This window comes from Aedes albopictus, chromosome 1 (genome assembly GCF_035046485.1).
Source record: "Aedes albopictus strain Foshan chromosome 1, AalbF5, whole genome shotgun sequence".
Taxonomy (NCBI): domain Eukaryota; kingdom Metazoa; phylum Arthropoda; class Insecta; order Diptera; family Culicidae; genus Aedes; species Aedes albopictus.
The window spans coordinates 74376236-74402141 of NC_085136.1; the positions used below are offsets into that span (position 1 = coordinate 74376236).

The 25906-nt window shown below is 38.5% G+C and overlaps 1 protein-coding gene across 1 annotated transcript; it reads left to right on the forward strand.

The window, feature by feature from the left end:
• Positions 1-5627: 5627 nt before the first annotated feature.
• On the forward strand, positions 5628-24998 carry LOC134288632 (polyserase-2-like). Its single transcript, XM_062854015.1, has 7 exons — positions 5628-6461; positions 6521-6751; positions 6817-6887; positions 6944-7038; positions 7245-7492; positions 7558-7911; positions 24832-24998. The coding sequence occupies exons 1-7, from the start codon at positions 5783-5785 to the stop codon at positions 24996-24998; spliced, it is 1845 nt and encodes a 614-aa protein (XP_062709999.1). The 5' UTR covers positions 5628-5782.
• The last annotated feature ends 908 nt before the right edge of the window (positions 24999-25906 follow it).

Sequence of the window (25906 nt, forward strand, 5' to 3'; positions counted from 1 at the left end):
ACATTATTCTTTGAAATAAACAAGTTTACTAGAGGTTGTGTTCTTTTCAGGATTGAGAGAACCCTAAAAACGGCTGCAAACCTCTGCAAGCAACTCGTACCCCAGCTAATTAATGTTTTTCAGGTGTTCCCTTACTATTGTCGTCGCGGTTGAAACCCGAAGTTTCCTCACACGCGACAATCGAATTTTCTCAAAATCTATACGTGAAACGAAACGTCGGACGTAGTGCGCTGGACAGCGGACCTGACCCTCTCTCCAGCGCACTGTGCCCGACGTACGTCCGACACACGGTTTAGGAGAAACATCGATTTTCGCGTGTCAAAAATTCCGATTTTCAACTGCACGAACAATAGCATCGGACAATTGTGCCAGCGCTTTATGCTTTTTTATTTATGTTGTAGATATTTGTATGTTTTCTGTGTTTTAAACATAAAATAAAATAATTTCAAATAAAACTTGTTGGTTCAAACTTACAATGTAATCCTACAAAAATACTGCCACGCTGCAGTAAATCCTCAGTAGTCAAAATAAACAACTTCTGTTGTATGTTTAACTGATGTATGGTATATTAGTGTGGGACACCAAAATACATTTTACTCCTGTACACTTTTTGAGTTCCATTTTGGCCCCATATCAACTGTGCAAAATTTCAGCTCGATCGGAGAAACTATATTTTAGCGCCAGCCGTTTTAAATTTCCATACGATTTACTATGGGGAAAATCACTTTTCTAAAGAAAAATCACCACAGGTTGCCCCTTAACCCCTAAAAATATATCGATGAATGATTTCTGTTGGAAATTTTACGAGGAACAAACCCTCTGAAGACCGCAAAGCGATCGAAGGCATGTGGAAAAAGTTATTGACTAAAAACCGAATGACATGCCCACGCTGTTTAACACGTAAGGAATAACAATAAATAATAAAATCTCGTTATTTTATCGATCGGGTAAGGCTTAATAACTTTTTCCACGAATGTCGCATCGCTTTGCGGTATTCGGTGGTCTGATTCCTCGTGAAGTTATCTACATAAATCATTTAACGACTTATTTTTAGGGATCAATGGTTGACCTCAAGCGATTTTTCTTTGAAGAGGTAAATTTTCCCCATAGTAAATCGTATGAAAAACTAAGAATGGCGGGCGCTAAAATATAGTTTCTTCGATCGATCTGAAATTTTGCACAGTTGATATGGGACCAAAATGGAGCTCAAAAAGTATACAGGAGTTGGAGTTTTTCCATTTTTTATATTTTCCCATATAAACCGTGTACCAGGCTAATGGTATATTCAATAGTAGAGACAACAACCTTAACAGAAACTCAGAAGAACAGTAAAAAATACTGCATTTCTTCTTATAATAAACATGAAGTCACTTCGGTTGAAAAACGTTGGTGCGAGTCTGTTAATTGTAACCCCCATTGTAGTAAATTTCATTACAAAGCTGCTTTCAGTGTACCTGTAGGGTCCAATAGAGCTTGCTGACATTTATTCACCGTTCTCTTTCAAACATGCAGGCGGAATAGTATTTGTTGTCATCAGGAAAGGTTTCCCGATGAAAACAAATGATATCCCGCCTGCATGCTTGAAAGAGAGAGGTGAATAAACGTCAGCAAGCTCTATGCCTTGCTTACTAATACCAGCATAGTAATGCTTTTAGCTGACCAAGCAAGTTAGATACATTGGTGTACGATTGACAGCAGGGAGTGTGAGAAGATAGGAGCGCGAACGGAAAGTGTTTGGAAGAGTGACGGGGAAAGGTTGAGTTGGGGGATCCGGATCTCTCGTTGTATCCGCTTCCGATTCAGGGAAGGATTCCGGCCGATGTCGGTCACTACATCTGGCGACGAGGAGAAAGAGGAAAAAACGGGAAAAGTGTGAAATCGGATCTGAGTCTGTGTGAGTTGGTCCGAATCCGAAGTGTTGCTTTTGTAGCTTGTGTTGAGGAGAAGGTAAGATAGAGCGGCTAAGGATGGAGATGAGACTGTTGAGATGGCTGCGATAAAATAAAGATGATCAATCGTCATTGACTGAAAAAAGTGAGGACAACGGTGGATGTGGCGGGCTGTTGAATGATGGGAGGTGCATCGGTGCCTGGTTTCTGTTTCGATAAGACCAATCAGTTGTTTGTGAATGATGACGATTCGGAAGGGTTGTTTTCCGTTATGATGTGGCGATTTGTTTGCGTTGTTTTGTTTTTGCGGCTTCGGCGAAGGGTGAGCGTGTTTGTGTTCTGTCCATGATTTTCTTGATCGGGTGGCCAGAGAAGGAGGGAGAAGTGTACCATTCTGTTATTCTTTAATCATTGACAGATGTTCTCATGTACTTAAGAGTAAGAGTCACGTAGTAAAAAAAAAGATTAAAAACATCATCTACTTGATAAATGTACATAGGTTGTGCACAGTGGGCTCCATGCAAATGCTTTCACTGCAATGCTATTTACCTGAAAGTCCGCCAACTACAACAACTCTGAATGTATTGTACTGTTGTCCGTCAAAATTAAATGTCAACAGAGATGCGATGTTTTCACATGCACTTTTGTTGCAGGGCGACAAATGCACATGCAGATTTATCCATCAACTGACGTTACTCTGACGTCTATCCAAGTGTCTGTCTGTTTTTGCAGTTATCGAATGTTATTAAAATGATGAAACGCGAACATGTAGTCAGGGTTGCATCTTACTCTGGTGACTAGAACATAATCCGTGACAACAATAAGATTGTTTGGCAGTAATTTAGTAATAAGGGTAATAATGTGGCAATGCAACAGTGGCATCATTGAATGTGCATCGAAAGATCGTACCCGATGGTGTAATATCGATTTAAAAAATCGATAAATTGTTATCGATTTGAGAATCGACGATGGGAAATCGATTTGAGGATCGATGAAGGGAAATCGATTTGAGAATCGATAAAGTAAAATCGATTTGAGAATCGATGTAGTGAAATCGATTTGAGAATCGATGAAGTGAATTCGATTTGAGAATCGTAGAAGAATCGATGAAGGGAAATCGGTTTGAGAATCGATGAAGGGAGATCGATTTGAGAATCGATGAAGTAAAATCGATTTGATAATTGATGACGTGAAATCGATTTGAGAATCGATGAAGTGAAATCGATTTGAGAATCGACGTAGAAGAATCGATTTGAGAATCGATGAATGGAAATCGATTTGAGAATCGATGAAGTAAAATCGATTTAAGAATCGTAGAGAATCGATGAAGGGAAATCGGTTTGAGAATCGATGAAGGGAGATCGATTTGAGAATCGATGAAGTAAAATCGATTTGAGAATTGATGATGTGAAATCGATTTGAGAATCGATGAAGTGAAATCGATTTGAGAATCGACGTAGAAGAATCGATTTGAGAATCGATGAATGGAAATCGATTTGAGGATCGATGAAGTAAATCGATTTAAGAATCGATGAAGGGAAATCGATTTGAGAATTGATGAAGTGAAATCGATTTGAGAATCGATGAAGTAAAATCGATAAAGTGAAATCGATTTGAGAATCGATGAAGTGAAATCGATTTGAGAATCGATGAAGGGAAATCGATTTGAGAGTCGATGAAGGAAAATCGATTTGAGAATCGATGAAGGGAAATCGATTTGAGAATCGATGAAGTGAAATCGATGAAGTGAAATCGATTTGAGAATCGATGAAGTGAAATCGATTTGAGAATCGATGAAGTGAATTCGATTTGAGAATCGATAAAGTGAAATCGGTAAGGGTTATTGATTTGAAATCGATAAAGCGATATCGATTGGAGAATCTTATTTAAGGATACCGATTTGTGAATCAGATCGAGTATAGTATGAAATCGATTTGAGAATTGATGAACGGAACGGTTTGATAACCAATGAAAAGAACAAGGAAAATATATTGATTGGAGAATCGATAAATGGATATTTATTTTTAAATGTAGCAATGAAGAGATATTGGTCATAAAATCTAGTAGGATATGTATGTATTATATACATATTATATATAGGGCCCATATAGCCGAGGCGGTAAACGCACGGGTATTCAGCATGACTATGCTGAGGGTGACGGGTTCGATTCCCGGTCGGTCCAGGATCTTTTCGTAAAGGAAATTTCCTTGACTTCCTTGGGCATAGAGTATCTTCGTGCCTGCCACACGATATACACATGCAAAATGGTCATTGGCAGAGGAAGCTCTCAGTTAAAAACTGTGGAAGTGCACATAGAACACTAAGCTGAGAAGCAGGCTTTGTCCCAGTGAGGACGTTACGCCAAGAAGAGGAGAGGATGAACGCTCATTCACGTGAATTTCATATGGTTTCGTTGAAAAATATAAATTGTATTTCGGATTCTTGGGGGGGGGGCCTTCATCGGGGGGCCCGGGGCACTTGCCCCCTTTGCCCCCCCTTAAATCCGGGCCTGATTCAGTGGATTCTCAAATTATCGCAGTAGTCTAAACATCAACAAGAAACCCAATAACGTAGTGAGGAACACGTGCGTGAGATTAGGCCTGTTCAACGACGAAGGTTGAACTTGCTCGAAGTTGCTGCATTTGTTGACAAATGGGTAAGAGAAAGCTGCAGCAACTTCGAGCAAGTTCAACCTGTATCGTTGAACAGGACTATTCTCTCTCTCGGGTGGTGTGGTTTGTTTTGATCTATTCTGGCATTTCTTTTAAGCTGCTCATGCTGCTGATGCTGCCAACTGATGGAGGAGCATAGTCGGAGGGGTGCTCCAATACATTTCAGGCCAAACATGTCTAAAGGTCCTATCTGCATAAGAGAGGCTCTCTTTGGTGTTCCTCTCTTTCGTTAATATCTCAGCTGTTTATTTGTATTGTGATTGTCACCTTGCATTGAACGAAGGTCAAAACAATCGTCTTTTGATTTGTACTGCAAAAATAGTTGAAAAGTGTACCATTACATTGCAATAATTGAAAGAGAAAGTAAACAAAGAGAGCCTCTCAAATGCAGATAGGACCTATTGAAATGTTTGGCCTGATTTTAGGAAAAGTTTGTGGAGATAAAAAGTTTTCGTTTTAAAAATTATAGAAAATTATAGTTTAAAAGTTCAGCATTAAACTTGTCAATGCGTGTTTCATATATTATTTTACAGAGAATCAGTGTAGAGGTCGTTTAACGTAATAAGAGCATTTACTCAGAAGTCTATAATTTTTCAAGAACGCATGGAAACGCCCCTTGAAATTTAACGGCGAATCCCAACCAGCTCAAGCCAATTCCCTTGGAATTCATTTTCGAAGTTAAAATCACAATATTATTAGGAACAATTTTGTAGAAGACCATATCTTGTCTAAAAAGTCATTTGAATGCGCTGAATGTATGTTTCCTCGTCAATTTGATTCGTGGACCACTGTGCAATGTTACGTCTGTGATTCATGGGGTCTGCAGCCATTTGGGCAAGGGGACCTATTTTGGGCACTTGCAGCTATAGCTTATCCAGTTTTGAACCGATTGACTTGATTCTCGGGACACGATCAGATACGTACATGTTTAAAAATTCAAGTTAATTGGTTTGAAATTGGCTGAGTTGCAGCAGCAAGCGCCCAAAATAGGTCCTCCTGCCCAAATGGTCCCAGTCCCTATGTTTCACAATTTACAAATATTATACAACTTCTGCAACAGTCCAATTTGAAGCGAAATGTGCTACGTACAAAGCGATAGACGCTCGGGTGATTCACCATGACAATCATCTGATACGCAGTGGATCCTGCAGAAAGATTCAGTGCGTGCAGAACGTTAGTCGCTTTCTGGTTTTGATGAAGATCTGATCGTTCCGAGAAAGATGAACCAGCGTGAGTGCTTCCTTATTTTATGTTTTCTGTGTTTGATGCAGTTTTCCGATACATCCTACCAATGTGGAATCAGACTACACGGATTGCGTCCACTGATAAAAGACGGTAGGCAAGCAGAAGAAGGTCAGTGGCCATGGCACGTAGCAGTGTTCAATCGATTGAAGAGTACCGATCGGTTCAAGTATGGCTGCGGGGGCACTTTGGTCAACGAAAAGCACACCCTGACGGCAGCTCATTGCGTCAAACGTTTAGCCCGTGGCCATCGACCACCAGTTTTGTACGAGATTGAGCTTCATTTCGGTCAGCATAATCTTTCGAAGTTGAGTGATAACGTTGTGGTCCGCGACGTTAGTAAAATACATGTGCACCCGGAATATGAGCCAAATAAGAATGACATCGCTATGCTGGTGATGCGATTGCCAGTGGAGTACTCCGATACCGTGATTCCGATTTGTCTGGACCAGGAAGTGGACCGTGAATTGCAAGCGTTAGAAAGTAAACCCGGATGGATCGCAGGGTGGGGAATGACGGAGAACGGGACCATTTCGGATGTACTTCGTACGGCTTCGCTGTCCATGGTAAGTCATCTGACGTGTCTGCAGAACGACCCAAATCTGTTTGGTAATTGTTTGAACGAAAAAGTTTTCTGCGCTGGAAATAAAACAGGTAGTATAAAAGTCTTAGATGCTTATAAAGATTTAAATTGAGCATTGATATCGGTTTAGGAGGCAGTCCTGGACCGGGAGACAGTGGCGGCGGCATGTACATCAGTGATGGCGATCGTTGGCAGCTCAGGGGAATTATTTCCTTTGGAAAATTCAACGAGTTGAAGAAATCAATTGATACCTCCAAGTACATCGTGTTCGTTAACGTACAATGGTACTTAACATGGGTTAAGGAAATTTTAGAAGAGAGTGAACCTAGCCTGGACAAGAGACAAAAACGAATAAGCGAGCTAGGTATCCATTTATACATGGAGTTGCACGTGATATGAGTGGTTGCTTAATATTCAACTCCATTTCAGAGTGCGACCGATTCCAAACACTGACGAAAAAACGACCCAACGGTGATTGTTTAAACATATATATGCACAACGTAAGTTTTCCAATATATTACTATGATATTCCCTATTGTATTTCGATTTTCCTTAGGTGATGGTAATTAAACCAAATACCACTTTTACGAAACGGTGCAATGGTGTCCTGGTAGATGAGTCACATGTCATAACCACTTGCAGCTGCGTTCGGTGAGATTTTTTTTGTCTGTATTAACGAGATTTTTAGCCCTAGGCTAGTTCATCTCGGGACCCACGCTTTACTTCCCTTCCGAAAGAAGAACTCACATTTTGCGAGTTTGTCGGGAGTGGGATTCGATCCCAGGTCCTCGGCGTGATGGTCAAGAGATTGAAATGGCTAATGATTAACATCAAACTTTATTTGTTCGAAATTCAAGACCAAAAGGCGATGCACGATACTTGCCAGCAAAAGTGCAAATCGAAGCGTACGGAGAAGTGGACGTTGCGGAAATGATATGTCATCCGAAACATACCGATCACAGCCAACACTACGACTTAGCCATTCTGAAACTGGATGCAACGCTTATGCTCAGTAATACCCGGATCCCAGCTTGTTTGGCTAATAACTGGACGGAAAATCTATACGACATTCTTGTGCAGACGTCCTACGTAACTAATAGGTTTGGTAATTTGAGAGCCTTTTTTAAATATAATAAACAATTGCCTTAAATAAGCATTGAACACTTCCAGATAACCACAAGATTCTCGTTGAGTTGAACGAGAACAAAATATCCCTGTATGAAAAATGCAAATCACTGCATAGACCCGAGTGGTTCAACAGGTCTGATCTTATCGGGGAGCTGTGCGTCAACAGTACTGATCAGTTGATGTACAATGCCTATCATGAGTTGACGTCCAGTTATTCATCAGGTGCAGTGCTACAGACATCCAACAGGCAATCGTGTATATCCACTGCGGTGGGCCTAAAAGTTCACATCGAAAAAACCGATGAATATTCCTTTCAGTATTGGATGGGAATTTATGCTCGAATTGCCTACCATTTGGACTGGCTTGAGCAGAACATCTGGAATGGACAATCCGAAGGTAAGTGATGCGTTCACTCTTTGGCGAGCGTTCGTGCGAAACAGTCGCAACTTTTCGTTCGTCCGGTTTGTCTCCCGATACTTTTCAGTTCGGTGGCTATTTTTCAAAGTGCTAGTGTTTCCGAGTGATCAATTTATTAAGTGATTATCCCTAGTGGGACGCGTGCGGTTGGCTAGGCCACAATTTTTGCCGCACAAGTTCGTTTGATTTGAGTAAAATGTACGTTTTCATTATATCACGTGGCGCATTGACCGATTATCGAGCACAGCAGTGCAGCACCCCCCGCACACCGCGCCGCTCGCGCGGTCGTGATCGGGTTCTTCCAGTGAGTACTCAAGTTCGTCGTCGTCGAAAGCAGCAGCCCACCGAGAGAAGAGCAGAGAGCGTTGACCCTTGTTTTTTGATTATTTCGTCCCCGTGATAAGTCTTACCTCACGTCTCCACTAGACAGAAATGTCTTGCCATTTTGCTGCCAGAAAGAGAAAACGTAACAGAAATTATCAACACCACTGCTTTCCATGCAAACAGCGAGAGAACATTTCTGTCATGACACATCTGTCCAGCAAAATGGCAAGACATTTCTGTCTAGTGGAGACGTCGGGTTAGTTTAAGATTTTTTAGTGCCCCGTGGTGGTAGTTAGCTGCCACAATGCACAGTGGGAAAAATCGACCCAAAAAACGGATCTTTTAACGCCGCTGGTTTCGGTACGTGAAGTTGACCATTTCTGACGTAAAAAAGTACGAGAAATCGATTCGTGCTAAATTCATTCACCGCACGGCACGGAAAGTGGTCCATTTTGCTCCATTTTGCCCTTTTTGCATACAAAATGAGAATCAAAATGAACTTTCAAACAACAAGCACGACTGTAGATCGTTGAAAATAGCTGCAGGTGTAATTAGAAGTTCATAGCAATCATAAAAATACATGAAAAATCGTTTCAAATGCTTATTTTGCCCCATATGCCCCAACAACTGCTGGAAATGCACACTTTTACCTAATTATGAATGGATTTTTAATGTTACTGTTTTGAAGTTTTTTTTTTTGGCATAAACAAAAAGCGCTAAATCCATTATCATCAGAATCATCTTTGGGAGTTGTCCAATTTGCCCCATTTTACTCTATTGTCATAGAAAAAGGAGATTAAAAATGTATTTATAAGAAACAGATATGGTTGAGAATGTTGAAACTAGTTTTAGGTGCAATTGGCAGTTAACAGTAATCATGAGCGTATATGAAAAATCTTTTCTCTATTTCACCCTACATGCCCCAAAACCTGTTGGATAATAACATACTTTGTATGGTTTTGTAATGTCACTGGTTGCAAAACATGAATGAGATCATTTTTGATATATACAAATGCGTTTTTTTTTTCGATTAATACTAGAATCATTCTCGGATTGGTACAAAGAGTTGTCCATTTTACCCCAATATGTCTTGTTTCTTTTTGTTATTTAATGAATTATAAACTAATTAATAAATTAACAAAATTATTAAATTAATTTCCCATATTTTCATTGGTGCTGAAACCAATGTTATCGAAAATGAAGTCATGTATATATGACTTTTTCTATAATTTTAGCTTTTCATGGGGAATTAAGGGTATAATAAGCATTTTACAAAATATGTCAAATATGAACAAAATTGATTAAATAGGCCGGCTGAAAGTACCAATATGTATATTTTAAAGATGCTACATTTAATCAGTTTTGTGCATATATGACACATATTAGATTAAGATTAATGCTTATTATGCCCTAAATTCCCCACCAAAGCAAGAATTAGGAAAAAGTCATATATTTTAACTGTCTTTTTGATTACATTGGTTTCAGTACCAGAAGTCGATTAATTCGGACATGAGCAACACGAGAAATCAATTTATTCATGAGACGACAAAAATAAAGGCAAATTCTGTTATTCTGTTCTGTTATAATCAACGCACCCCCGGGCCGTGGCCAATCTGCGTTGTTTCGCTGGGCGATACGTTTGCCAGTAGACTTGTATCTGCCCTATGCTAAACCGATTAGCATATCAAGTCCTTTCCACTGATGAGTAGGCTCGAATGTCCCGCCCCTCCCTATAACCCATAGGGGGAAATAAGGAGTTTCCAGTTTCAAGTATTGTATTGATTATGACACCAACTCTTTCTATTCCTTGGGAAAAAAATCACTATAGACTTGGATTATCAGACTACTATTAATAATGAACATAATTAAGATACAAGTTTACATACACAATTGTAAAAGCAGTGTTCGATACTTTAAAGGGAATTGAAAAATGTGAATAAGATAAATTGTAAACTATTTCGCGGCGACACGAATGCTTCAATAGTGCATCTGGGATTATCTATTTAGCAATTAGCAAAGTAGTAGAAAAATTTGGGTGCCTGATTATAAAATTGTTGTACTTATCTTGTGTGTTTCGGGCAAGTCCCGTTTGTGTTGGCCATTAGGACACTTCTTACTTCAAAACGGTCGTTTCTGGAATGGAAAGAGAATAATTGGCCGCACAACTCCGCAAATGGGCGGCCCGCACATATTAGTATAATGTTGCAATGATTGAAAATAATAGAGTATAATTGTTAATCTATATGAATACTACTACTAGTTCAGGGTTCTCACCCTCCACGATTCTCTAGATACTGTTATAGCGTGTTTGTTGTAAATTTGTTTGTAAGTGAAGCCTCCAGTAATTCAAAATTTGATGTAGCGAAGATCTTGAATGGATAGCATTCATTGATAATGATAGTGATTATTTTAATATGGCTTAACAAAAATTACTATTTAATTATTTTAAATCGGATTCGTCAATAAAATTATTGTTCATAAAATAATTAACCATGCGAATAATAACATGATATAAGAGCTCTCATGTTTCAATCAATGATGTCCTACTATCTATCAAATCTTACAAAGAGGATTGAGGAAGTTATATAGATATTGGTTATATGAACTACTACTATTTACTATACATCTACAAATGGTACACTATCCACAGAAAACTACAGAAGAGTTAGCGGTATTTGTATTATTGAAGTGATATACCCAATGGATGCCCCAGAAATAAAAATCCATTAATTTGATTCAACTAGGAGTTCGTTCATAAATCACATATACTTCATGAGGAGAGGCAAAGTTGTAACTTCATGCAATTTTGGTTTTGCGTGGACAAAATTTTATGAGGGTTCGGTCTATATGTTTATGAACGGACTCTAATATATGGATTTGCAGCATAGCTGAGCCTTTCCGTCATAAGACTGACGAAAACCAATAGTTTGTAATGAAATTGTCCGCGTGGATTTATAGTACTGAATCAATTGCTCGACATGACCCTATGCCTCACATACGATTATGCTAATGACTCATTAAAAGATTAAAATCTGATACTCATCTCCTGTTTGTCTTCAAAACCTTGTCATATTTAGAAAATGTATGCTTTTATGGTTTAGCTCTTAAGCTATCTTAATAATTTTACTATTTACTGACTAGATAGCCAAAGTTAGAATTCACAGAGAATGAGATCATTTATAGTACTACAGCACCATAGGAGATCACTCACACTGCGTTTTCATAAAACGGCATTTTGTTCTACTAATAACAAACAGATGCTACTGATCTCCCTTAGCATAGATCCGCAGCCTAATGCACGCGCCCTGTCGGATTTCATAAGCCTCGGAGATTATTACCACCTTCAATGGTATTCCCATATACTATCCCACATTATTGTCCCATCAAGGGTCTGACTGGGCTCATAACCCCCCTCAGTGGTAATATTCTCACCAGCTTGGAATTATATTTTCCCGGTAAATAAGTGATTTCGACAACATACCGTTACACTATGCCGTAGTATAATTGGAATCACTATATCAGAGGATTGAATTATCTGATTTTAAAATTTACCATTGAATCTACATTCAGTTCAACCAATCAACACTGCAAAGCACAATGGTCATATGACGAAAATCAATGCTTCCTGGAAGATATAAACCAAGCCCAGGGGACAAAAATCAAGGCAAATTGGGGTAAAATGGACAGCTGTTTGTATTCTCCGTGAATGATTCTAAAGCTAATCGATAAACCGTATTTGTATGTATCAAAAATGATCAATGACTTAATGTTGCAACCATGATGTAGGGTGATGTTACAAAACAATACAAAAAATGTTATCATCCAGCAGTTTTTGGGGCATGTAGGGTAAAACAGAGAAAAGATCTTTCATATGTGAGTATGATAACTGTACTAAAAACTATTTTTTACGTTACTTAGCAGTATCTGTTTTTTTAAAATGCATTTTGAATCTACTTTTTCTATGAAAATAGGGCAAATTGGACAACTCCCGAAGATTCTGGTCATAATAGATTTAGCGCTTTTTGTTTATGTCAAAAAAATCAAGTTCAAATCAGTAACATCAAAAATGCATTCATAATTTGGTAAAAGTGTGAATTTCCAGCAATTTTTGGGGCATATGGGGCAAAACAAGAATTTTAAAGGATTTTTCATGTATTTTTATGATTGCTTTGAACCTCTAATTACACCTGCAGCTATTTTCAACGATCTACAGTCAGGCTGGTTATTTGAAAGTACATTTTGATTCTCTTCTTGTATAAAAAAAAAATGGCAAAATGGGGCATAATGGACCACTTTCCGTGCCGTGCGGTGAATGAATTTAGCACCAATGGATTTCTCGTACTTTTTTTACGTCAGAAATGGTCAACTTCACGTACCGAAACCAGCGGCGTTAAAAGATCCGTTTTTTGGGTCGATTTTTCCCACTGTGCAATGGGTGATGATGATGATGGCGGGGGTACGTCGTACCGCATCAGCGAGGCTTTGTTATTAACACCGGATTGCTCGAGTCAACAAGGCGATATCAATGCTAACCCCACAGACAAACAGACGTCTCACTCTACTCACTTCCCATCGTTTCTCTTTTTAACGGATTATTCGAATAATCCGTTATTCGCAAATCGCTCGCTCACGGCGCTCGCATCGCTTTTGCTTCTGTTTGACGTTTGCTCACTACCGCCATCTATTCAGTATGTTTGCGTACCATAGCATAATTAACATTGGGCGATTATGTTTGCGTGACGATGATTTTTATCGCATTTTGTTCCAAGTGTTACGTCTGTTTGTCTGTGCTAACCCCTTTGTCTCCCTTTACCCTGCTGCTTTCCAATGGACACCAACAGCAAATCTATTTCCACGCGTCGTCGGTTAACGAGGATCGAGAAAGCTCTCCTTGATGGATCCTCAAGTTCGCAAAAAAAGTTTGTCCGGATTCCGTACCCGTGGAGCGAATAATTCGTGATGTTTCCTTAGATAGGGATGACATGGATAGGCCGTTTTATGTGAATAGAAGCGATTCTAATTCAGATTTGTTTAACCAAATAGACGTAGGGTTAGAAGCAGCAGCACAAAAAACGCTCGTTGACGACGCGACTCCGAGTAGTTGTGACACTTATGCCGTGTTTCTTTTTGAACCTGGGTTGGAACTGGATTGGCGGAAAATGTGTAAACAAACAAACGTCAAACAAACTCAAACAAACTTAAGTACAAGCGAAACCGAAGTCGGGTTGGGGTTGAAACTGTGATCCCATCCAGTTCCAACCCAGGTTGGAACTGGATCAAAAAGAAAAACGGCATTAGGGTAAAAGTTCCCTTAGTGGAGGTAGTACCAATAGTGGTGGTAGTGGTAAATCAGCCCTATTTCGACCAAAAAGCTTGTAAATGACATTTTTAATAGATGCATCATACCTAATTGATAACATTGATTCAGTTTGATGGACTGGGTTTGTCGAAAAACCTATTTTAAACAATTATTTTCCTTAATATTTTTGCTCCCTTGCACCTTTAGTGGTGGTTTTTGAAATTATCTGGCCAACTGGTGATAAAAAATCTGGCAAAATCTGGTGCTGCCAATCAAAGGTGAATGTGTTAATGAACAAATTCAGTTTTGCTTAAATTTTACCCAATCCAAAGTTTACCAAATATTTTTGAAATTTAAAAAACTTTGAAATAAGCATTAATAGAAAATAAATTCGAAACAACTAGAATTTAAGAATAGTCAATCCATTATTCTCAAGTGTTTTTTGGCTTATTGGGTATTAAACTTAAAACAACTACATGAAATAACAAAAAAAAAAATAGCTTATCATAAATTTCAACTTCCATTGTTGGTATTTACTTTAGAGAAACAGACGCAACATTCCACCATCTCTTCATCCTTCGGCATCTTATATATGAATTAAAAATTCAATAGGCGCCCGAATCGTTTTTGCTCCTGTTTGACGTTTGCTCATTACTGCCATCTAGTGAGCGTTTGAGCAAAAACAACGTGATTAAGGCGGTTATGGTTTCGTGATGACCTTTTGTGCGAAGCGTTTCGTCTATTTTTATTTGGTAAAACACACACAATTTAATATCACTCAAATTTGCTAGAAATCAACAAGATATAATTTCAAACACAATACGCAATACGCAACATATAATTTAATTTCGTTGATGAAAAGTCTGTCTCAATTTGAAAAATGTGGCAAAACCGATGGTTTCTCTTTTTGTCTTTTTGTAACGCAAAAATCTGGCAGTGCCAGATAAATCTGGCATAATGGCAACCCTGGGTGGTAGTGTTCCTATAGTGGTGGGTCCCATAAGAATTCAATGGGATATGCCACTATAGGAACCAATATTAAATTTTACCTCCATAATAGGAACCGTGTACCTATAGTTCGTGCAAGTGATTTATTAGCAAAAACTGAAATAAACAATGGTTTTTACATTTTTCCTAGCAAATTCAAGTGGAAAACTACCGATTAACGCTTTCAAACTTTTTATTTTGTGGTACTATCAATTCTATTCAATTATTTTACTACAAGGAGCTACTAATAGCACCACTATTGGTACATTTACCCTATTAACATAGCCTACCTGATTGAAAAAATGGGCTTGTGCGCATGGATGCTCGCACGTGGTTTCAGCTGAGACCTGTCTGAGAAGTCAGAAATGATCGTACTTAACCCGTATCGGCCTGAGTCAGCACATATGAACTAAAAATGTCGCCGTTCAGCGAGTACACAACGGATTTGAATATTTTTTTGACAGTACACTCGCACATATGTCTGGTTTGTAAAAGAGGACATAGAACGTCGAAATGGTCCCTATGGCCCGGTGGGTCACTGGGTCAGATTCGTAGAAAAAGGGCTGTTTTTTGGTACACAGAGTGTTTTCCATTATGATTCGCTATTAAACTCACTCTATTTTCACTAAAACTTATACCTCTGCAACCAAACATTGTTTTCACACAGTTTTTCACCGTTTAGGAACTACCGGATGTGGCCACCGGACATAATCTCCGGAGGAACCTGTCACATACTGTATACTGGGGTACATAACCATAATCCATTTTTTGCAGCTCTATGTATTGACTTTAGCGGTATAGTGTCTTAGAAGAATTTGTTCTATATACTGAACTCTTTATTTTAGGATTTTCACTTATATGATTAATCCACCTAAAAGTGCGACAGAAATTCACTTTTTTCATAAATGAAGATAGTGTTGGAGTCTTCAGCAAAGTTGTAGAAAAATGTATTGTTGAAAAGTTTGCTGAACAAACTATTACCTTATTTGCTTAATTATAAGAGATATGTGTCGTTTTTTGTGAACGACCCCTCAAAATATTTTTTTCGTTATATCTTTTTCTGGGGATTTTTGGTAATTTTTGTATGTTCTACAAAGTTGTTCTTAGTTATGAAATACACCTCCTTCTGCTTTTTTATCATTGGAATAACGCTCCAGGTGGAACAGAGCCTGCATCTCAACTAGGAGAGTGAGAAGCATGCCTACACTAGTATTTACAGTTGAGATTCCTTCGAAATTTACTGCTGTGATTCCTTCAAGGATTTCTACTAGAAATACTACAAAAATGTTCTAAGAATGTTCCCAGTAATTTCTATTGGAAATCACCTTGACATTCTTTTAGAAATTCTTACTGGTACTACTTCAGGAATATTTCTGGGATTTATTTATAAATTTCTGGTAGAAACCATCAGGAACTTTTGCTGGGATTACGCAGCTATCTCTCGCTGCAGATCATCCTGGAGTTCTTTCAGCTGAAAATGCTTGAGAAACCCCAGCAGTAATTTCTGGAGAAGTCCTAGGAGTAATATCTGTTGCTATTCTAAGACATAGTCCTGAAGGAATTCTTGAAAAAATCTCTAGAGACATAGCAAGAGGATTTTCTAAAGCCGCTTTGATAAATCTCTGGAGGAATCTTTGTAAGGATATGTAAATGAACCATTTAAGACACCTTTGAAGCAAACCTAACAAGAATATTTAAAATAATCCCATTAGGCATTTGCTGAAGAATTCCAAGATAATGTTTTAATAATTTTTTTGGATTGTCTCCGGAATGCCTGTTGGGTTCCTCTAGGAATTGCTACTGGGATTGTTGATACCATCCAGGATTCTTCCAGGGAGTCCACTTGAAGTTCCTCCAGGAATTCTTCCTGTGATTTGTCAAATGATTTCTCCAAGTATTTTTTCATGAATTCCTCCACATAGGCAAGATGGACCAACCCATGGTCTTAGCCTGACGAAAGAACAAAAAAAAAAAAAAATTCCTCCACGGATTTTTCTAAAAATCCTGCAATAGTTCTTCCAGTGATATCTCTTCAGATACTTTCAGAAATTAATCTCGAAATTCCTTCATAAATTCCGCTTGTAATTCCAATGATTCCTTTATAATTTATTTTTCAGATTACTCCTGTAATTTTTGCAAGGATACTTGCAAAAACTCTTCTGGCATTTTCACTAAAAATTGTTGCTGGGATTCCTCTAGCGATACCAGTATGGATTTCTTTAGAAACTAAGTACTCCTACTAGGAATCGTCTTCAGATTATTTAGGGAACTACTGCTCTGCCCATAACTGCATAATTGTAACATTTGCAGTTTCTGCCAATATTGAGTTAATACTGGGGATCATCTCCTAATCATCAATACTTTCATCTACCCAAATGAACTTTATAAGTATGTTCTGTAAAATGTGAAACAAATACCAAGTCGTTTTGTCTCATTAGCTAATATTCATGAATGTAACCGCATAACAGTCACACTGGAAATACTTACTGGCCTCATAGCGTACCATCAATCATATTATGGTCTGATTATTTTTTTTGACTGTTCGTCCAGCATACAAGAAGAGCTGTAGAAAATTTCATTGCAATAGGATTAATTTTGAATTGTCAAATTTTTGAAATTTCGTTTCGTCTCCATACTACCGCATGTTGCAAACTTTAAACTCCATTTTCTCCCATTGTCGAATGTGACTGTTATGCAGTTATGGGCAGTGCTGGGATTGCTGCTGGACTGCTGCTTGCTGGGATTCTTCTATAAATTTCAGATTGGAATCCACCAGGATTTTTTTCTGAGTGTCCCACCTGCAGGAAATCATCCAGGAATTCCTGGAAGATTTTCAACAGTAATAATTGGAGATGCTGAAAATGCATGAAATTTCTCAAGAATTCAAAAAAAATAAGTAGGAGTTCCTGAAGAAATCTCAGCAGTAATGACTGGAATACAATAAGGAATTCCTAGAGTTATCTTTCACAAACTCTCTGAAGGATTCATAGCAGAAATTTCTGGAAGAATTACAAGAGATTCCTTTGAGGAATCCCAGGAAGAGTTTTCAGAGACACCCCAGCAGGCTTCCCAAATCTTTTGAGAAATCCTCTTGGAATTCCTCTAGAAATGTCTGATGGGTTCTCCTGGAAATTTCTGGGGGATTCTCCATGGATTTCTCCTAGGATTCCTTCGCAAATTACTCCGGCCATCCTTTTAGGGATTTTCCCAAGGATTCCTCCAATAATTTCTCTCAGAATAATCTTAGAAATTGCAGATTTCGTTGCCGTTCTTTCGTGGTGTGTGGTCGACTTCCTCCATTAACGTTCTAGAATTTCTGTTGATATTGGTTTCCAATGACATCGTCGATGGAGCTCAGTACTCGAAATCCAGTTATGAGGCCACCAGGCCTGAATTATAAACCGCAGACATCGGTTGATGAAAATCTGTAGCTTTTGTATGGTCTCTGCTGACACGCACCACGTTTCGCTGGCGTACAACAACATAGATTTCACGTTGGAATTGAAAATTCGAGTTTTGATGCGTTGACTGATCTGATCGGATCTCCATATATTTCGTAGATTCGGAAAAGCAGTCCTAGCCGTCTTGATCCGTGTTGATTGCCAACGATTTGGTCTTGTTGACGTTTATGGTGGACCCGCCGTAGAGGAGCGTTAGTTCTGGTCGTCGAGCTTATTCTGCATGTTAGAGCGTCGTTGGTCTAGCATGCTCCATTGCAACGGACTGCCAAACTAGCCTACGATTTGGCACACGCTCAATCGCCCCCACCATGATCCTGTCGATTACGATGAGAAACAGTAGCGGCGATAGTACGAAACTACCCGGATGGGGTCCGACAAAGCTCCGTTATGAAGGACTCTGCATGTAAAAGCCTCGTACTGCGCTTCCATGAGGTTGACGATTTTATTCGAAACTCCTTTGCGTCTCAGGGCGCCCCACATATTCTCGTGGCTCAGACGATCGAAAGCTTTTTTGTACTCAATGAACACCAAAAAAGGACTCTTGGAATTCGTTAACCTGCTCCATAGGCTGCGGCTTATTTTTCAAAAGTTGTTGAAACCTGGAATTCGTAAGCTCATTTGGATTCTAATGACACAAAAAGGGAAACCTCTGAGTTTAAGCCAAAAATATTGAGATTTAGAGGTCGCGCAATCGCTTCAAAGTCTAATTTTCGAGTAATAAAAAGGTGTTTTCACTTCAAGTGCCATAACTTTCTCAATTTTCATCCGATTTTGAATCTTTTTTTATGAATTTCTCACAAATTGAATTTTGAATAAACTCGTAGAACATCATTTTTTTCCAAAGTCACGCAAAATATGAGTTTTTGAAGATTTAATTCATTTTTTTCTTCTTTTTACAAAAATTTTTAACTTTAGAGCCTTATAACTTTTTAACCGTTTGACCAATTTTAATTTTTTTAGCTTGCTTTTGTAGATATTTTTCTTGCCTAAGAATGCTGTGAATTAACTGTACCTTTAAAAAAACGTTTCAAAATAGATAAATACCAAAAACCGTTCAGAAACACGTATTTTATTGGAAAAATCAGAATTTTGGCAAAATTTTAACAGTTTCCATGCTTAGTTTCGAGCTCAAAGTGAAAAATTTATACTAAATAATCATAAAGAAACCTTAAAATTCAGTTTTTCGGGTGTTCCGAATCAAAAAATATTTACATGTTCGATATGCGAGAAAAAAAATTTGAAGAAAAAATCCTCCAATGTGTTCCATATCCCTAAATATGATGTTAAGTATCTGGTTCGGAGTAAAAAATTGCAAATAATCGTCAAAAACTCAAAATATGCATGAAAAAAAAACAAGTTTTAAGTCATGTTTTGGCAGTTTTTGGTGAAAAGTATCATAAAAATGACTACTTTGATGAAAAGTTTGTTTAGGACAAAGATAGGCAACAAAAATATCTACAAAATTTCCTAGAGGAATTTTCGAAGGAACTCTTGGAGAAATCCGCCGAAAATGTCAAGAGGAATTCTTAGGAAAATGAAGATATCTTTGGATAACATCTCAAGGAGGCCTGCTGAAATGCTGAAATTTTTGCTGAGATTGCTCCAAAAGTATGTCCACGTTATCATATACAAATTCATTCTGTGATTTCTCCAAGGATTTCTATAGATATTTCCAATGATTTTTCCAGATTTCTCTCTTTAGGAATTTTGCTTGAAATACTACTGGAAATCCCTGAAGGAATCACAGCAAGAAATTTTAAAGAAATATGTGGAGGATTCACAGCAGCACTTTTGTAGGAATCTCAGTTGTAAATACACACGACAATGGATTTTCCCTCTCCTTCATCACGCTTTTCTTAGTATTTATCAAAAAGAATTAATGAAAAACAAGGCTGCCTACGCTAGTGGTTGTTATTGCAAGGGGAATTCTTTCAATAAATTCTGGAGGAGACCTATTATCATTCCAGATATTTCTATAACATTCGTTCCATGATTCCACCAGGGATTTGTCCAAGGACTCACTAATGTAAATACATTATTACTAACACCGACCACACTCATTCCCTATACAGTACCTATCCTGCCAGCCCCAAAAAACACACGGTTTTCAATTTATTATTTCTTCTCAATAATGACATTGCACCTGCTGTAAATGATTGAAATACGCAGGAAACAAGTTAAAGTTGTAAGCCAACTGATAATATGTTGAGTTTTTGTCTGTTACACAGGCCTAACGTACTCATTTGCTTAGGGTGTCCATAAGGGTGGCCCACACTTATATGAAAAACAAAAATTTCGAAAAATGCCAAGTCTTACCTCCTTAATCAGTTGTTTTGGACTCCCAGAAGCTACGTTCAAAATTTGAGCAAAATCGGTTGAGCCTAAGGGGGCGCTCAAAACGCTTGAAGTTTGTATGGGAAAACTTGGCCAAATGTATGCAGAAAATTTAAGTTTTCGAATTTTGCCGCTAGGTGGCGCTGTAAACGTTCAATAATCAAACCCTTTGGTATTATTGTGGGTGACTATATGCCAAACAACTTTGTCGAAGACCGCAATGATCCTATGTCTGTGAAAAAAGTTATACCCTAGGTAAAGTGAGGATAAACTTAACTGTTGTTTTTCCAATACAAGTAAAGGAATAATATCAATAATGAAATCTCAACACTTTGCCTCACTTTGCCTAGGGTATAACTTTTTTCACAATACAATAATATCAAAGGGTTTGATTATTGAACGCACACAGCGGCACCTTGCGGCAAAATGCGAAAACCTAAAAATCCTGCATACATTTGGCCTAGTTTTCCCATACAAACTTCAAGCGTTTTGAGCGCCCCCTTAGGCTCAACCGATTTTGCTCAAATTTTGAACGTAGCTTCTGGGAGTCCAAAACAACTGATTGAGGTGGTAAGACTTGGCATTTTTCGAAATTTTTGTTTTTCATATAAGTGTGGGCCACCTTAGTGTCCATTATGCCCCTAATCCCCATACATAGAATCGTTGGAAGTGGCGTCGCTAAGAAGCCTTCCAAATAAACGAATAAGTAAAAAAAAAACTTTTCTCACAGGCGTCAAATCACTTTGCGGTCTTCGGCAAAGTTTGGAATATAGTCACCTACAATAATACTAATGGGTTTTATAATTAAACGCTTACCGATTCGGGAGGTAAAACTTGGCTTTTTCAAAAAATTTGTTTTTCATATAAGTGTGGGCCACCCTACTGTGGAGTCCGGGCAATTGAACATCCGCCACTCGGGTTTCAATCGAAAGTCTGTTGTACATTTTTGCTTATGCTTTCAGCCTTGCTTGCAGTTAATCCAGAGCTGCTTTTGTACGAATGCGGAATCTATGAACATAAAAGAGAAGTTGAGAAGTGGCCGTGGACTGTGGCAATATTCTACCGAAATCCGAATACTAGAACGCTTGAACTAATATGTAGTGGCACCTTGATAAGCAAGAAGTACGTTGTGACAGCGGCACAGTGCGTCCTGAATCACACCACCGGAAGACCGTTACCGGAGGATACTTTTGAACTGCATTTCGGCTTGACTTATTTGGTACGTAATAATGTAAAAGTTCAAATACGTTACGTCAGAGAAGTTCTTATACACCCGGACACTTCGGATCACAACGTAGCGCTTCTGGTCACCAGCTGGCCGGTCAAGATGACACCTTATGTGACGTACATCTGCATTTTCTTTAGCAACGATGCGGAATTTTGGAATTTGGAAGAACTATCGAGAGCCTACACCGCTGGCTGGAATACATTGAGAGCAAGGAGAAAAAACCCCGTATGTGGCAACCCTAATCCCACCTCATGCATCTGACAGGAGCCAACATCTATCGTGTATCCACAATGGAATCCTTTGTGGATACACAAATGTTTACATACAAGATGTTGGATTCTTAAAAATGGCAGCCTCGCACCCTGGTGAAATAACCTAAATAACCCCAAGCATTATATCATTACACAATTTCAATCGTATTTATACACATCATTACACTATTTTAATCGTAATTAGTATACCGTCTACCCTCGTTGGTTTGGCCGCATCTAATCTGAACACTTTTTAATTTGACCCCCTCTAATCTGCACATCGTTCAAACTGAAAATGGTTCAAACTTCATACTGCCCATGGAACTTTCACCCCGCACCCCGGAACGCAGAATCAAAACAAAACAGCAAAAAGGGTTACCATCAGTATGGTTTTCGATGCCCACAGGGTTACTAGAAGTTCAAATTAAAAATGAACCCCGTTGGTTTGCATGAGGTGTCGTTCAAACCAACGGGGGTAGACGGTACACGCAGAAATCGGTCCACTCAAAAATGAGCAAGATCTGCTCAAATAAGTATTCATCCCATGGTACACCAAAAGTGAGCAAATGGGGCCTAAAGTGTCTCGAGTATACCAAAGTGTCGCCACTTTGTCCTTGTCGTTTTGACAGGCCTCCTGTTCGATTGGAACTATGGGGATGATAAGTAGCAAATGCAAATGCACTTTTCCAATTTTGACGTTTCTCCTCTTTGTTTAATCCAGGCTCATTAGTGGGGCCTTACTCATTTTTGAGCTAATGCTTGAAAGCCGAAGCACCACCAGTAAGCTTCACACATTGAAGCGTTCCGTCACCATTCCGGAATAATAAGTAACTGTTACATATAATGCTAATGCTTCGCTTGCTCTGAAAATGTGTGATAGTTACTCATTTCGATTAAATTGATTTTTTTATAGTTCACGGAAAAAATCCATTCCCAAGATCATGAATATGACTCATAGTTTCCCGATATTTTTATGATTTTATGTTATAAATATACACCATGATTATAAGATTTCACCATAACGCTATGCACCCGTTATTGTTTTGGATTTCGATGACCAAAAATGGAAAATATAATCATGGAAGCTATGATTAAATAAGCTGGGAACATGAGAAGCATTCATGAAGCCAAGTATAATTTTCATAAATCCGGAGCAGATTCACAAAATTATGGTTTGGTGAGGTAGAACCATGCATAGAATTCATGGAATCAAAAAATACTTTTATGATTTCGTCGTCGTCGATCCCAAAAGCTTTTAATTAGATTAATAAAACGATGCAAACTAAAATCATAAGTAAATAAAATACGTTATATCAGAGCCTATTTCTATGATTTTGAGACCTATCCATCATCCTTTTTTATTCTATGAGCAAGCAGCACTTTTTAATCGGCCTCTTGTTAGTGAAGATCTGTCATGTTCAAATATAAAAAAGAACAACAATGATCGAACTCACAGGATAATCATAGGTATTTAGCTGGTTTACTATTTTTGTCTTTGGCTGCTACATCCAATAGGCTAAGGATGCCCTCTAAATCATATCGAATGTTCACTAGTTCACACCATTTGCTGAGTCTTTGAAGTCGTCAAACGAAGGATAATCCGGACAAATAGAGAGAATTATCGAAAACTAACGCGCGCGATTCCCAATTTGCTTCATCCTCCGTACATATTAGAATGGGTCAACGCTGTATGGAGAAACTTTAAATTTAATCCTATCAACCAGGAACAAAGCTTTTTCGATTCCTTTTAGCGTCCAAAACAACTGTGCAAAATTTGGGAGCGGTTGGTTGCTTCCCCGTATTCCGCATTGCAATTGAAATTTGTATGAAATTTAGTATGGGAAAACGTACTTTTTTGAATTTTACTCATAAGTTGAATTATTTTAACTAAAACCATGTAACTGATGACGTCAAAATATAGCCTAGGATATGCTTAAAAACTTTGCCAAAAACCGCAAAGTGATCCGACGCTTGTGGAAAAAGTTATTCGCCTGGTAACTTAGGCCAAAAATTGAGATTTTATTATTGATGTTATTCCTTTACATGTTAAATGTTAAGCACCAACGGCCAATCTGTACGTTGTAACTTTTTTCACAAGTGTCGAATCACTTTGCGGCCCTCGACACAGTTTTTCGGCATACCCTAGGCTATACATCAACGTCATTTAGTTAGATCGTTTAAGACAAAAATTTCAATTTATGAGAAAAATGCAAAAAAGCACGTTTTTCCATACTAAATTCCATACAAATTTCAATCGCAATGCGGAATACGGAGAAGTAACCAATCCCTCCCAAATTTTGCACAGTTGTTTTGGACGCTAAAAGGAATCAAAAAAGCTTTGTTGCGAAAAATTGACTTTGTTGACCCAGTCTAGAACATATACTCTAGACTGGGTCACGGGTTCCCCGTATTCCGCTTTGTAATTGAAATTTGTATGGAATTTAGTATGGGAAAACGTGCTTTTTTGCATTTTTCTCATAAATTGAAATTTTTCGCCTGAAACGATCTAACCAATGACTTTAAAGTATAGCCTAGGATATGCCGAAAAACTTTGCCGAAGACCGCAAACCCTGATAAAAAAAAATATCATATAAATACACCCAAAACTGGGATTTAGGAGCGTTATAGTGCACGGCCTTTTGTGCACGAAACGTGCACGGCATAGGCGCAAAACGTGCACGTTGGATGGTGCGCAAACGCTCATGCTCGGTTATCGCATACATGCGTAACAAAAATTGTATCTGAATACAAGATCCACCACTGAACTGCTCGACTATGGAACTCGAACAAACTGCGAATGATGGTGCACGCACACAAGTACTGTATGGAATGTACAAACAGTTTCCGTACAGAATAAGCTACACTCAAGTGTGTGTGAGCAAAATCATCTTGCATCAGTTTGTTTTTAACCATCGTCGTCGGTTCACGGAGTCGTCGCGGATCCGGAATCAATTTTGATTTTTAACAGTTTTAGCATTACAGCTAAGTGGAATTGGTGATTACGCTGTGATGAAGATTTCGGTCAAAAACAACTGTCGGATCGGTCGTCTGCGGCCACCGCCACGGTCGCGAAAGTGGTGTTCTGCGCTTTCGACTTGCGGAAGTGTCCCATCCGCCAGCTGCTAAGGATGGCTTGGCTTGCGATGGGCAAGTGCTGCAGCGTAGATGAAGTTTGCTGCTAATGTGGAGGGCTTTTTTTACATATTTTAAAGAAAATGCGGCAGGAAGTGAAATGAGTGAGATAGGCCGTATCGGTCTGAGCCGCTAAGTGCGATAATAAAGAAAAAAAAAATGCATTGATTTGAAGCAGTAAGTGCACGCAGTAGAATACACTTATGGTTCTTTCAACTAGAGGGAGGGAGTTTAGTGATGTGATATGCTTCATACAAAATTTCAAAAGTTTCAAAACGGACTAAAGGCAAATTCTAAATATTTCCGATAAAGTGAGTGAAGTATTTGTTTTTGCACCATTTTAAATTTACCTGAAAAATTTAAAACGGATGCAAATTGTCATGAGGCGTTGAAAAATTAGAAATAGTGGAAACATTTGTGTATCTTGGAACTTTTTTAAAATTATGATACCCACAAGGTAAAAAGGTGTTTTCTGCTACAAATATACGCCCTGTAGCCCTCTGAAATCCCGTAGTTTACAAACGAAATGCTGGCCTTTCTGGCTGAAGGACCTAAGCCTAAGGGCTGGAGGACCTAAGCCTAAGTCCAGGAGAATCGGAAACGACCGGCCCATGACCGGGTCTAGTGCACATGGACAACAAGTAAGAAGTAAGTGTATTTATTCCGTTTCACGGAATTCCTCGAATTGAAAATGACTTGTATTAAGAATTGCTGTTGTAACATCACAAGGCAATCTTTGATTATTTCAGGTAACAGGTCTTATGGATCTCCTTGGAGCAATTTATAAAAAATATTTAGAAAATTTGACTTGTGTTAATAATTGTTGCCGTTAGATCTTCTTCATTATAGTTCTACGTTCCCCCTGGAACTTGGCCTGCTCTCTTCAACTTAGTGTTCTTTAAGCATTTCCACACAGCAAGCACAATGATACACTATGCCCAGGGAGTCGAGAAAATTT

Excerpts from the sequence above, each read along its gene's own strand:
- LOC134288632 (XM_062854015.1), top strand. The coding sequence starts at position 5,783 with ATGAACCAGCGTGAGTGCTTCCTTATTTTATGTTTTCTGTGTTTGATG. Across the intron at positions 6,752-6,816 it reads AAAACGAATAAGCGAGCTAG|AGTGCGACCGATTCCAAACA; the intron begins GTATCCATTTAT and ends ACTCCATTTCAG. Across the intron at positions 7,039-7,244 it reads ACCACTTGCAGCTGCGTTCG|ACCAAAAGGCGATGCACGAT; the intron begins GTGAGATTTTTT and ends TCGAAATTCAAG.